This window comes from Polypterus senegalus, chromosome 4, assembly GCF_016835505.1.
Source record: "Polypterus senegalus isolate Bchr_013 chromosome 4, ASM1683550v1, whole genome shotgun sequence".
NCBI classification, from domain to species: domain Eukaryota; kingdom Metazoa; phylum Chordata; class Cladistia; order Polypteriformes; family Polypteridae; genus Polypterus; species Polypterus senegalus.
Window position 1 is genome coordinate 67,505,477 of NC_053157.1, and position 14,710 is coordinate 67,520,186.

The following is a 14,710-nucleotide window of genomic DNA, read 5'->3' on the forward strand; positions in this document are numbered from 1 at the left end:
ATTTAATACGATTGATTCTAAGTAATTCTAATGTCAGCCTTATACTTAATATTTTCAGCATTTTAGTGATCTGGTATCTTCTCTCCCTCAATCACTAATTTCACATTCATTATAAAGGAAACGGATGTTATTAGTCATCGTATCTGTTTAGTTCTCTGCAGTGTTGCAGATTAAAGCCCAAACCATCAAAGGTGCTGTCGGTAAGAAACATGTCACTGAGTCAAAACATTCATGTACCCTCTGTTGCTTTCTGCCATAGGGCCCAAGGACTGCTGCGTAATGTGCCAATTAGCGGGAAAGCACTGTTTTCAAAGGTGCTAGGTTATGCTTTGTATTCTGTACTTGATGGGCTTTAACTACCAACCTCTGGTTGTTTAAATTTGTCTGTTTGGCATGACATGGCATATTTCAGAAACATCTACAGATGGTAACCATGACCTGATGAGCTTTCAGTCCTGTTTTGAGAAAATTAAACAGGCTACAGTGTTATCAAAGGGTGAGCATGGCTCCATCTGTTCTTTAAAACAACAATTACTGCTGTGGAACGAGCCCCGGACACAGACAGGCGGACGTTTTCTTACTCAACACACACATATTTATTTACAATATTTACAAGTTTAGTTTGTGCACAACCCAGTGCCTCTGCACCGATCCCCAAAAGTCCAGGCCTCTCTCTCCAGTGCCTTTCTTCAGGCCGCCTCCCTCACAAGACTCCCGTCTACTTCCACCCGACTCCAATCATCGAATGAAGGAAGGCGGCCCCTTTTATACAAGCCCGGATGGGCTCCAGGTGCTTCCTGACACTCCACCGCGGACACTCCCCTGTGTGGCGGAAGTGCCGGCTGCGCACCCGGAAGCCCTCCGGGTGTCCCCAGTCGTCTTCCCCCCCCAGCACTTCCTGGTGAGGCGGAAGTGCTGAGGTCCAGTACAACCAGGGTGGTCGCCCCCTCAAGGTCTGGAGGAGGTGCAAGCCCTCCTCTGGTCCTCCTGGGCGTCCCGGCTGGGTACCATCCCCAGCCGTGTGCCACACTGCATATTGCCAGTTTTATGCACAATTTTAACTCCTCCTCAAATAATGTTTATTAAATAATAGACAATAACAAAGAAAGTTTTTAGAATATGAACTATTAAATATGATAGTAGCCAAAATGTGGGAATAACCATAACCTCATCCTGAAATGGGATATGATTTTCACAAAGCCTTTGGATATAACTCAAAATTCATCCAAAAGGATGAATTGATTAAAATGATTAAAATGAATTTAATATATCAATGATTAAGCATGATTTAAAAATCGATTGATTAAAATGTAATCCAGGCTCTGGAAATGACTAAAAACTCTAACAGACCTGAACAAAGAAGAAAATTCATCCATGCTGGATGACACAAATTACCATCCAGGGGAGTGACTGAATATTTAGCAAGACAAAGTAAAAAGGTTGGTCCATTTTTGGCTAATACCCAATAAACATCCCAGACATGCAAAATCATCCTCATTCAGTGCTGAAGATTGACTGAACAATCATTCAAACCTGACAAAGATCTTCATCCAGACCTGGCCAAAGATTAGAACATCATTCATAGCTTAAGAACACCAAATACTTTATTCAAACATGGGTAAAGAATGAAATTTAATTCAATGGTGACCATTGGCTAACACTCTTAAGTACTTGCTGTCATAATGGTTACAAAGAGAGTTAAACAATTACAGCATCTCCATTTAATAAGTCTGCAAACAATACGGATTGCAAGTGAGTTTCTTCTACTTTATTGGAATAGTCTCACAGTACAGAATAATAATAAAACAGAGGAATGTTTATTCACCTTTTTAACAATTAATTCATGTGCAGCATTTACAACTTCTTTCCTAAATGTGAGAGTTGTAAGCACCAGCAAACGTAACCTGATTATAGTTCATAGAATATGAAGCCCTGCTTGTCCTAGCAGAGTAAATGCGGCAGGCCTGCCTTAATTTTCAAAATGTCACAAACACATTATGACTACAAAATCTCAACTGCAGTCCCAAGGCTTACATCCCCAGATAAGCACATCTGTTGTCTATTCTCATGTTTACCAATCACTGCAATATTGTTCATAAAACTGTTGGGCTCACACTAATTCTGTCATTCATATAGTCACTATTATAAGAAAGCAATTGACATGTTAGCACATCTTTGGACTGTGAGAAAAATAGAATTCCCTACAGGGGCCTATAGGAACATGTTAATTACCCACAGAGGTTTCCCCAACCAAAAACGGAACAAATGCGATGAGACAGAGATGCTATCCAAAGGGCTAATGTTATTTCTGGTGAAAAAGTACAGTAATTTCTTATTCAGACTTAACTGTTGCACTGAAGACATATAAAGTATGTAGTGTTAATATGCCTTTTTAAGTCTAATTTGCCACAAAGTTTAATGAAGCTGTGCTTAGACAATGCTTCAAGTATAGTACTATCATGAAAAATGAAATAACACAAAACAAAGCCTCAGGGCTGTTATTAATAGGAATTTAGTAGCCTGACTTCCAAAACAAAAACAGAGAGCACATAAGCTCTGCAGCCATTTAGCCTACTCGACATTAGATTTAATCACGCAGACCACTGTTGTTGGGCTTTGTAATTCTTCAGTGTAAATATCAGCACTCAGCACTTTCTCACTACAATGAGCATTACCAAATGTAAACACTGCTAGGAAGATTAAAATGAGCCTGATCACGTTTCAAGGTCGGCAGATTCCAAATTAAAGCTTCAGTTTTGTGTGATTTTAAACCCCTTTCTATCAAACAAAGACCTCTACCTCTAGTTAGCTTTGGAAAGAAACATTTTTACTGAGAAAGGAAAATATCATTCATGAATATCATTGGAAAACAGTGAATATTGAGGGGCTGAGACCGATACATTAAATCGAATCAATTGTGAAAACAGATAATGTGTATTACTAAATGAGAAAACTCTTTTGCAACATCTCTTCTACGACCCTTATAAGCCACCTCACATAGTGGGTAGCAAGTCAATAAAAAGGCTTCAGTGTTATCACTTACCTCCTGCAATTCAAATGGGCTTTTAGTGGTAGTTCATAGTACATATCCGCTGATGCAAAATGTTAAAAATATTATTAAATGTACACTCAGCACCAGGCGTATTGCCAGAAATGGAGATGTACTGACAGAAAATGGATACATGCTTGACATTGAGCAAAATAAGTGGTATTAACACAAAAAACACCAATCAATTATTTTATCAATCTAAACACTCCTCTCTCCTACGTGCATTTTCATGTTCCAGTACATGAATAATCAATCAGTTCATTGAACAGCTGATCACTTGTCATTTCATCAATAAATCAATCAATTATACATTAAGTGAAACACTGACCCATTAATGAAATGAATTCATTCAATCCTCAATTCATCAGTCAATTAAATAATCAATCAGTTATGTAATCAATATACAGAAAAATTCCCCAAAATTAGCAGGTTTTGCTCTCTCTAGGGATATCCCCAATCTCCTGGCTATATTGGCACTTGTTTTGCCCACAATAATAATGTAAAAAACTATATATAAAAGAAAGACGGTTAAGCCATCTGACAGATATCATTAGGTAACCATTCATTTGTTAAAGTATGGAATCCAGTCAGGATCTTTATTCAGTACTACTACAGAATACTACATTTATTTATTTATTTTTCTTTCATTGTAAATCCCTGTGACAAGTTAAGAACCCTGCATAAATTCAAGTTTGTGCAAAAATATATTACGGTATAAAAATATATTGCCGTGTAAAAATATATTAGCATAGAAAAAAAACAAATAATACAAACTACAAAAGTAACAAGAGTGTTTAGTCCAATAGGTTTGCATGGGCAGCAATTAACTAATTTGTCCCAATATCTCTTCCAGATAAGTTTAATAATGTTGAATGATGTTACCAGTTCAATTTTTCTTTCTTTCACGAGCCTGTCCCATTACTCCTGTTAGAGTTCTTCCCAAAACTCCGCTTGTGACCTAACATGGCTTACGTCATCAACAGATCTATAGGCACACCAGGCTAGAGCTTCCGACTTGTGGATTCTTTATTCCAAATTATAAGAATGAATTAATTCATCCATCCATTTTCCAACCCGCTGGCGGCACGGTGGCGCAGTGGTAGCGCTGCTGCCTCGCAGTTAGGAGACCTGGGTTCGCTTCCTGGGTCCTCCCTGCGTGGATTTGGCATGTTCTCCCCGTGTCTGCATGGGTTTCCTCCGGGCGCTCCGGTTTCCTCCCACAGTCCAAAGACATGCAGGTTAGGTGGATTAGCGATTCTAAATTGGCCCTAGTGTGTGCTTGGTGCGTGGGTGTGTTTGTGTGTCCCCTGCGGTTGGTTGGCACCCTGCCCGGGATTGGTTCCTGCCCTGTGTTGGCTGGGATTGGCTCCAGCAGACCCCCGTGACCCTGTATTCGGATTCAGCGGGTTAGAAAATGGATAGTAAAAATAGTTTTAGCATTGCTGTTAGTAAATTGTGTGGTTTTACCTGGGTAGAATGTTCAAGCAGTGTAACATCTAAAGATATAACATGTTACTGCATACGAAAAAGCCATTCGGGCAACGTGCCCTCCAGATGCACTGGCAAAACGGGTCCCTGCTAATCAAAGTTTTGTGAACTGTTTGTTGTTCCATTGTATACTGTATCTGCGGACAAGCAGAAGGAGACACCAGCTGCATTGATTTACTATATTGCAAAACACACTTTCATTTCTTAAAAATATGCACACTTTCTCAGTGGTCAAATAAATACACTAATCAGTAATACACATTACACCGGAAATGAGACATCCACCTAGTGTAAGCCCTCATCCATCCATTTCCACTACTGAAATGTTACAAGCAGCTTTTGTGGTTTTCTTTTGTGTGAAATATTCAATGTTCTTGTATAGAGTAAACTGCATTACTGGCCATTTTTTCAATTTTGAGTTAGTATTTTTGTTTTGCAGGTAAATTAAGCTTACTCATTACAATAACGGATATTGGTTTAACACATTTATAAATATGTTGCCCTGGTGACTTTTGAATTTGTTGAGAATATTCAAAGTTAAATACACAACCATGTTACTTTGTGAGCAGAAGTTTGCCATAAGATAATAAAATATCAGTAAAAATGATTTTATAATGCATAATTTTAATATTGAGATGTTACTGCAGTCAACAGATTGAAAGTGAAAGTAAAACTTCATTGGGTAGTTGAAACAGCTCAGTTTCTACTGAAATATCATCCCTCTCTTTAAAATTTTAAAGCAATCCCCCACCCCACCCTAATAGACTCTTACCTGGTGCCAACCCAGGAAAGTACCAGTCGACACTGTTGAGAAGAAAGCGTTCAAGAAACTGCAGAGAACACTGGATGCAAATTATAAGATGTCTGACCCCACAAATATTACTTACAATGCTGGTGAATATTATAATGTTATAAAACGAGCACACACAAACATCATACAGACAAGAAGAGCGTTGTGTTTCCATATACAAAACAGTCAGGGAGAGAGCCATGTTTACTGACTGCCAGACACAGACGTCAGCAAGGCAGGCAATACATACAATAGAAGCTTAAAAATAAGTAGACAAAATATAAAACAATAATAGCGCAGAAAACATGCTAATTAAACTGTTTCTTTGAGGCACAGCAATTGATTAAATTTTTATATTTTGAAAAGAAAAAAACTCTTTCCTTTGCTAATATTTCATATTACTATTGTGAGAAAATATATCGGGTTATAAACTGTTTGGAAATATGTAATACTGTACATGTGTATTTGATACAGATCTTCAGTCTTTAATTAGTTTTGAGAACCGATCAAGAAATTTTGAGTATCACATATTGTGTCAAAATCACAATATTAATTTAAGTCCATATGATATATGCATATGATACATACATACATATACACATACATACATATATATATGTATGTATATATATGTATATGTATGTATATATGTGTGTATATACATATATACAGTATATGTATAAAATGTTGCTTTAATTCCTTTACTTGGTAAATTCCTTTTTCTAGTTCCATATTTTATTGTTTCATTCATACTTTATCCCTTTTTGCATGTTGTTTTTATGTTTTCACCAGTGCTTTTCCATTATTCACCAGCTCCAGAGGGGTTCTTTTCAGACAAGTATGACTTTTACTGGAATGCAGACCCTCACAGGCTTTTAACCTACCTTGTGGCAGTCTTTCCATTTATTATACTATATTGTATAAATTATGCATTAAAAAGCGTCCTGTCCCGTCGCGCTTATCATCTTGATGGTATGGGGACTAAATATTACAGTGGAAATTTTTCAAGATCGATCTTATAACATCTTACAGATGTTATATTAGGTTCTGTTTTAATAACTGTTTCAATATTGAATTAGAAAAAAATGTGATTATTTATTTCATGTCTATAAACACAATAAAAAGATATTGATATTAATGGTTATTTAAAGGTAAAATGTAATTGGAGCTGTTCATTGGCCAGCACGCCTCCTTTATTACTATGCTCTGTTATCTTTATACTACTAGTTTTTCACAAAAATCATGTTTCTAAATTATAGTCAATATGATGTATAGAGGATAGTTTTTTTTTCAATTGTTGAACACAAAAGTACAATAAGGGAGTGTAAGAGAGTGTAAAACACACCGGCAGTATGCCATTTGAGAGTATTAAGTACATTAAAATAGGGCACCACTGAAGTATTCAGTGTTCCTCTAGGATGTAAGATATCCGACAATTCACTAGGGGCCCTTGGATGTCTGAGTCTAATCATAGAGAGAAAGGATGAGGCCACATAAATTGGTAGAAGGGCAAAAAATTGAATGGCTAATAGTGGGAAGTGCATGGTCCCAGGTCAGGAGAAATGACACCATCCTGAATTTTTAAAGGTGAAATCTGGCAAAAGGCAGCTATTTTTCTTCTATTTTGATTCTTGCTGGCTGACACAAATGTGAGGCTTTGCCCCCAGAAATTGACCTAAAATCCCAACTGAGGCCTACAATCAAGGGGAGCCTCACCTCAAAATCAAAACCATGTTTTCAGCCTGCATGGGCCAAACAAAAAAATGTGGATGGATCATGGGTAATACAAAAAAAGGGGAAGGGAAATGTAAAATTCCTGATCCAAAACTCATTAAACAAAAATTCAAAGCACAACATATAACAAGGAGAAGCAAAAAGGAAATTGAAAATAAGGTATGCCCAAAGACAAACCTGAAGTAACCAAAACCAGTCTGTAATCCAAAATTATAAGTTACAAAAAGCCAGAGTTCATAGACACATATCAATAAGAAAAAGTCCTCACAAGAAATTGAAATCCAAAACAGAGACAAACAAGTAATCCTCACTGTCACACAGGCTAGCTTGTGAGTCTCTTTAGAAGAGGCCATGATGTCTTGAGGCCCTGCCCCCTTTAGTTCTTCTTTAAGCAGATAGGATGCATTACATAAAGAACAAATAAATAAACATGTAAAATAAGCAATAAGCAAAACAATAATAAATAATAAAGAAAACAGAAAGAAAACATAAATTACAAAATTAAATTATTGCATTGAAAAATGAATACTGTACATAAAAAATATTAATTAGCCAGGGATGAGACCCTGACTATTTCCTAACACCTTCAGAGCATCAGGCAAAAGGACACACTGCTTCAGTGGAAGGATTTGGAATGTATGGTCACTTTTAGTGAGACAAACAAAAAATTATCAAAAAAAACTTGGCCCTTTACGAACTACAGGAAGTTCGGAGGTGTAATGGTCTCAGAACCTATTAGAGGACCCTGTGGCTTGATGGCACTGGGTTCTCATCCCTTATGGGATTGTACATGTAATCAAAAGTGATGCCGAGAAAGGGTTTACACATGCCTTGAAGGCTTAGAGTTGCAAAGAGAGATGGTGTAAGGATTCATATGAGTGAGGAAAAAGAGAGGCCAATATTGTGAGAGGGAGAGATGAGAGGTGAGCAAATAGTTGAGTAACCAACCACCACTTGACAGACTTGTTATCAGTTTTGGAGTTGTGTAATATGGAATTTTTACTGTTATTTCAGTAACGTCATGTTGTCACCACTTTGGTAAGATTATTCATGAGAATCACCACTTTGTGTTTCTAGGTTTGGCGGTGTAAGACTCTAGAGGTCGCTGCCCCTTTCAACCCAACAGACAGACACACTGAACACAGGGTAAAATCACCAAGAAGGTTTTTAATCCTTTTCTTCTTGTTTTCAGTGCCTCCAAGCACCTCCGCCACCATACACAGGCAGTTAAATAACAATATTATTAACACAATACTTTCTCCTCCACTCTTCCCTGTAAGCTCTGTCCTGCTACCTCCCAACTCTGGCTTGCTTGCTGGGTCTCCATCAATCCTTTATATAGTCCTTGACCCAGAAGTGCTTCTCTTCTCCTGTTCATGTGACTTGTCAGCACTTCCGGGTCAGATGGAGAACTTGCGTTCTTCGGGGCTTCCATCCCTGTGACTTGATAGTACTTCCGGGCTATGGAAAAGATTCAAGTCCCCAGGTCCCCTGGCAGCGTCTCCTGGTGGCACCCACAGTATCTAGCAGGGCTGAGGAGCCAAACTCCAAATCTTATGGTGCCCTGCAGGAATCCAGAACACCTCTGTGCTGCAGGGAAATTGCCACTTGGCGTCTTGGGGGAGGCAGCGTCCCACAATAGCTGCCTTCCCCCATCCTTCTCTTCTTTAGACGTCCCGGCTGGGTTGAGCAGCCAGCTGTCTGCCACAGCGGGTACCGTTATTTTGTGTGTCTGGTTGCTATGATGATGTGTGTTATTTCAAAAAACAACAATTGTGCACATCAAACATCATCCAAACTAGGTTGAAAAATTAACAGATAGACTTTGCGGGACAACATACCTTTTCAGCAAGGTCCTTATATAGAATTTTTTGCTGTCAACTTTAGTTTTTCTTTCTGCCATGTATTTGTTTACTTTTTTTGACCTGCCAAACAATCTCAGGACTTTTATTGTTTTCACCAAAACAACTTTTGACTTTCCTTGGGTTAATCTCTTCCAGTGGGTTACTTTAAAATGGTGCAATAGGACGTAACAGAAACATCTAGTTTTTCACAGCAGTCAAGAACCTCTACAGGTTGGCTTAGAGAGGCAGCAGAACTGTTAAAATAATGTTTGCTCATTTATTACTTTTTGTATTCTCCCTGCAGTTATCTGTGCCATGTACTTACTTGGGTTCCTTATTCTGGCTCTGCAGACTTGCCAAGAATGTTATCCTCTTATCACTATTAATATACTGTACATGCAGTATGTATACAATATACCCTAGTAGTTTTTGCCAATGTGGAGTTTGCAGATTGCTCCTGGACTCTATGGGTTTCTTCCCTGCTAGTTTTCTTAAAGACACGTGTGTGTGGGTGTGTTAGTTCTGTATTGGCTCTGTGCATGACTGGTTCCCTATCCCCTGTTGCTTCCTGCCTTCTTCCCAGTGCAGCTGGGATAGGTTCTGTTCCCAACTCTGTATTTTATAAAGTGGGAATGATAGTGGATGGCCAAACTGGCAGCATGGTTACATAATGATTATCTCCGCTATAGGGACCTAGATTTGAATCCTGGCCCAGCTAGCATCTACATCAATTGTAGTCCTCAGAATGTCTATGTGACTTTTCTCCAGATTCTCCCCATGATCCAAAGATGGGTACCTTATGATATGATTAGCAGATATAAACTGGCCCTATATTATTATATATGGCTGAGTGTGATTGTGTGAGTGCATCAAATGGACCTACAAATAGATTTTTGTCTTCTTCTAAAGTTGGAGTTCTCACAATTAGACTGTTTGAAAATTCAAAGAATATCTCTTATATATAGTTCTCTTCTGGTTCGTCCTGCTTCCTCTTCAAACCCAGTCCCGCCCACACGCAACCCACACGGCATTTCTCAGTTCCTATTCGTCCTCTTCCAAACCCTTCCCCACACTGCCTGCGGCCTCCCATACACCCCCATGCCACTTTTCTCTATTCCTATTCCTCCTTCGGACTACCGTGTTCCCAGCTCCCCTCTCATGACCCCATTGGTGTCACGTCATTGCAGTATATATCTTGCCTGACCGCGTGACCTTTCACTTCGGCCATGTGTGCACCTGGGAGTCTTTTCCGTAGCCTGCTACAGGAAGGTGCTCTCTCGACCATAGGCATTGGCTTTGCTCCTTGCTATTGGTTTTGCTCCTTGTTATTGGTTTCGCTCCTTGCTATTTTCGTTATACTGTGACGGTTGTTTCCTAAGCCTTTGTTATAAAATGAACGACAGTATCTTCTCTGTTGACGGGTTTTTGTACAACGTCATCTGTATTCCAGGATCCGGCAACTGCCTGTTCCTATCAGTGGGTTTTTTCTTGACACAAACGGTTGACGAAGGCAATGCACTCTCACTACGATATAGGGCAGTAGATCTTGTTGCGTCACATTGGGACAGATTTGGAGACGTTCTTCCTGTTCTTCTTTCCAATGTAAGTCAAGTTATCACAACAAGTCAGGAGTACTGTCAATACATGGCAACATCTGGAGTTTATGGTGGTGAAGCTGAAATTCAAACTCTTTCTGAGATTAGATCTTTCGACTCATTATCTGTCGTCTCCAGCAAAACACCTATTCACAACTACATCTTTCAAGAATTTGATTTCTTTCTTCTTGATTTCTGAATTAATTTCTCACCGTTTTCCGTTCCTATTCTTACACCGGCATATGCTATGTCGGGCGTCGGCTAGTATAAACAGAATACAAAGGAATATTACAGAGTAATATGGTTATTACCAAAGCTTTACCAACTGGATTAAATTCTTTACTGTCAAACATAACCTGCTCTATTAAGAAGCTTTTTTCTTTCAAGTAACACTCTTGACTAGAATGAGTTAATGTTAATTAAATCAGGGAGAGGGAGTGAGACAGGAAGGTCTTCATGATTTCAGAGGGTGCCTTCAAATCTCATACAGTAGATACAGCTGTGTTCGAGTCTGCCTGTGCAGTGGCGGTTCTCTGGCTGACAGCTTTAGTATCCTGAATTCAAATCCTGTTAAGGTAAACTATATATAAATCCAATCTCGTTCAAAGGTTTTAAGCTGACACTTAACAATGCTTTTTTTTATAGAGGTCACAGCCTGTTTCTGACCTTTTACCCCAAGTCATAATTAATGGATGCCCTTGCATTAGATGACTAAACCTGAGGCATATATTGGTTAAATAGACTGTAAAAAGCAGCTATTCAAGCAGGAATATTTATGACTTGATGTTAAATTCCAAGCCTGTGACATGAACTTAATTTAGTCCAATGAAGCTTGGCATTATATTAAGCAATCGGCTGTAATTTCCCATTTGTGCTTACTGAGATAATGCATGTTTCTTGTATATTTTATCGCCTTGCATAGGTAATTAGAAGCAGTAACTTTACAAACCTGAAAACCTTGATAAAAATCACTCAGTGTAAGGAGAGCATATTAACAATCACACAGGTCTAGATCCATGCCAGGCTCTTCCACAGGTGACACTGAATGCAGTTTATTTACAGAATGAGGCTTCAATCGAGAGTAACTTGGCTGCTTGCCACTCTTCAATTATCAGATTCGGTGTCCTGTCAGAACCCGTGATTTACATTACACACTGCTACTTCTGAGAGGCAGACCTCATTCACTCACTCCTGCAATTGCATATCATTCACCGATTCTCTCTCACTCACTCACTCCCTCACTGGCATACGGTGCTGCTTGACAAGGACTTGCTGCACAGCTTGCAGCCTTGGGGCTGATGTTACTTCACCTGGCTTAGACAAACCAAGGGCTGACAGCAGAAACAGCATTGTGAACAGCCGCTGGAGGTGCTTCCCATTCCTGGATAATGGAGTCACTGGGTGAATCTGCAGTGTGCAGGCAGACAGAGCAAACAATAAATGCGTAGCTAGCCGTTCAGTTCAAGCCCAGCGACAGTGGCTCACAGAGTGCATTTTCAGATGGATTATAATTTTAATCAAGGTGGGTAAAATTGGTCTTGCTTTTTTTTTCATACTTTCAAAGGCATCCATTACAAGACTGATTATATTTTGCTCCCTATGGAGCTTTTGCAGATTGAATAGATTTCCTTTTAGGATTTGGTTCCTTAAAATCTGTGCAGAACTCCAGTAGTAGTATTTGCTACTTTATGGCAACATTTTCTTTTTAGATTTTCTTTCTATTCTTCAAGCCTTTTCTAAGAACCTAATCAAACAATGCTGAGTGTAAGCTTATTTTCAGGTTACCTGTTAGAGTGCATTAACCCTTGAGTCGGTATTATATTTGTAAATAGGAACTAATAATATGGAGATGGACTGTATGTGAATGTTAGGTTGATTGTTGTAGCTGTCTATAACAAACTTAGATAGATAAATAGATAGAAAGTAAGTATATTTCTCTTTGAAAGCTGCATTAAGTCTGGTCCATTTGCCAATTTCAGTCATATCGAGCACACAGCATATTCAGTCTTCTGTTCCTGAATTATGGAAATTTATCTGACATCAATACGCCAAGTACAAGATACAGGTTTAGTCAGTTGTTCCGTGTCTCTTAAAGCATTCTGTCTCTTTAGGTGAAAACAGTTTTCAAGATAGCCGTTTTCTTTTAATTATCAGCTGCTGTCGTGATAATGATGTCTAAAGGAGGCAAGGGTGAAGCCTCCTTTCCTTACAAATAGCTAACAACAAGTGTGCCAGCACTGTACTCACTATTTCAGGAAGATAAGATCACATAAATAATAAGAAAGTAACAGGGGACGCAGTATATTCTTGAAAGCTGTTTTGTTGCACTGTTCACGCTAGCTCCAATCAAGTTTGATTATTTTGATAAAACTGAATTTTCAACATTTTTCCTTGTCTATTAAATTGTAATGGGAGGCAGCCAAACATGGAATCCTACCACAAAGGGCAGTCAATAGGAACACTGAATGATGTGACACGACTGTCTGATTAAGTATTTTAAATCTGCAACTTGAAATGCATGAGCCGGATAATCAATTCCTTTTTTAAGCCAATGGATTTTTGGCTTTGCTTTAAAATGTCCCATAAATAAAGTTAAGGAAAATGTGTTATAGGATTCAGTTGTATTTATAGTTAGTCTATTTGTTTCAAGTTAATGTACAGTTTTTTTGTTATTGAAGAGGGCTGTATTTTTATTGAATAGAAAATGGTTTGTAAGAAGAGGGCAACGTAAGGTAAAAGTGTGCAGATGACATTTAATTAAGACGTAGCAAGCCACTGTACTCTAATAATCAAGATGGCTTTAACTTATTGCACATATCATCCCTGAAACAGCAAATATAATAGCTGAATGTTTTTTTAGGAAGTATAATTTTTAATTTAAAATGATTAGAAAAACTCATCTATGATGAAAACTTTATATTTGTAGAACAAGACAGATAGTGGCCAGGTCCCTGTAACTCCAAAGATCTGCAAGTTAACATCAATAAATATAAATAATTAAAGTAAGTTACACGTTCATTCTCAACAATAATGGTGCAAGATGTTTTTCTCTGTGCCAGCATGGCTTTTGTTAGACTGATTTATCCAACCAGCAACAGTCAAACCCATCAGAGATGAGGGGAAGCCAATCAAAGCAGCGTTAGGAACAAGGCAGGAACCAATTTGGGATATTGGAGGATGGGGACAGTAAATATTTCCAATTTCTAGTTACCAGTGCTTCTAACAAGAGCATTTTTTGGATTTGGGAAAAAACAGAGTATCAAGGGAAACCCATACAGACACAGGTAGAACATGCAAACTGTGCACCAACAGGAACACATGGTCACTTGGTTTATGGCTCCTCCTTTGTCACCAGTATGGCTTCTTTGTTGATGAAGTAAACATGCCCTCTGACCACACTTATAGAGGAGATCATTGTCTCACTGCTATAGTCTCTCAGGCAATAAAGCTGTGTCATGAAGTCTGAATCACTCCATGACATTCACTGGATCACAAAAACTCATGAAGGATGCAGACCTAGATGAAGCAAAGAAAATGTAACTGCCATCTGTAAGTAAGACAAGTTAAAAAATAACATTTTGCAACAATATTTACCACGTAAAAGCTTGTTGGTTAAAATACAAACAATAATTTAAAACACAAACAGACAGGCAGAAGTGCCCAAACTGCTAAACAAAGTCATTGTCTAACCTGTTCAGTCCTAAAAAGGGTTGCTGGTGCCTGTTCGAGCTAGTGTAGGGCAATAGGCAGGAACAAACCCTGGATAGGGCGACAGCCCATTGAATGGCAAACAAACACACACAAACATTATGAGCAATTTAGCATTGCTAATCCACCTACCCTGCATGTGTTTGGACTGTGGGAGGAATCTGGGATGGAAACCCTGGTCTTCTTTATGCAAGGCAGCAGCACTACCACTGTGCTGTCCACTAAAATCCACTTATTGAGAATCCTAAACAGTTACAAAAACAAAATCCTGACAACCTGAAAAAGAAGCTGTTACACATCTGGGCTTCAATGCAGAAATGTTTCCCATCACCTTTTTATTTCTATGCCCACTCTCATATAACTTCAGTTTGGTATACACTGATAGGCAGCCCATGAAAACGTAGAGCCCTGGGACAACAATAAGTGGAAGGAAATGGAATTTTACATTATGTTAAGAAAGAGCAACTTGATGGATATTTTTTTATTTATTTTCTTCAGAATA

The 14,710-nt window shown here is 38.6% G+C and overlaps 1 protein-coding gene across 3 annotated transcripts in view; it reads left to right on the forward strand.

Annotated features, from left to right (window-relative positions):
• Positions 1 to 14,710, forward strand: part of arhgap24 (Rho GTPase activating protein 24) — a 545,551-nt gene that overhangs the window by 341,981 nt on the left and 188,860 nt on the right. Inside the window, exon 1 of one of the 3 annotated variants that reach the window (XM_039750803.1) lies at positions 11,640 to 12,022. The exons of the other annotated variants lie outside the window; for them this stretch is intronic. Within the exon in view, the coding sequence (XP_039606737.1) occupies positions 12,001 to 12,022 (22 nt within the window). The 5' untranslated portion in view covers positions 11,640 to 12,000. Of the gene's footprint in view, positions 1 to 11,639; positions 12,023 to 14,710 lie in introns of those variants that run through there. 3 annotated transcript variants of the gene reach the window in all.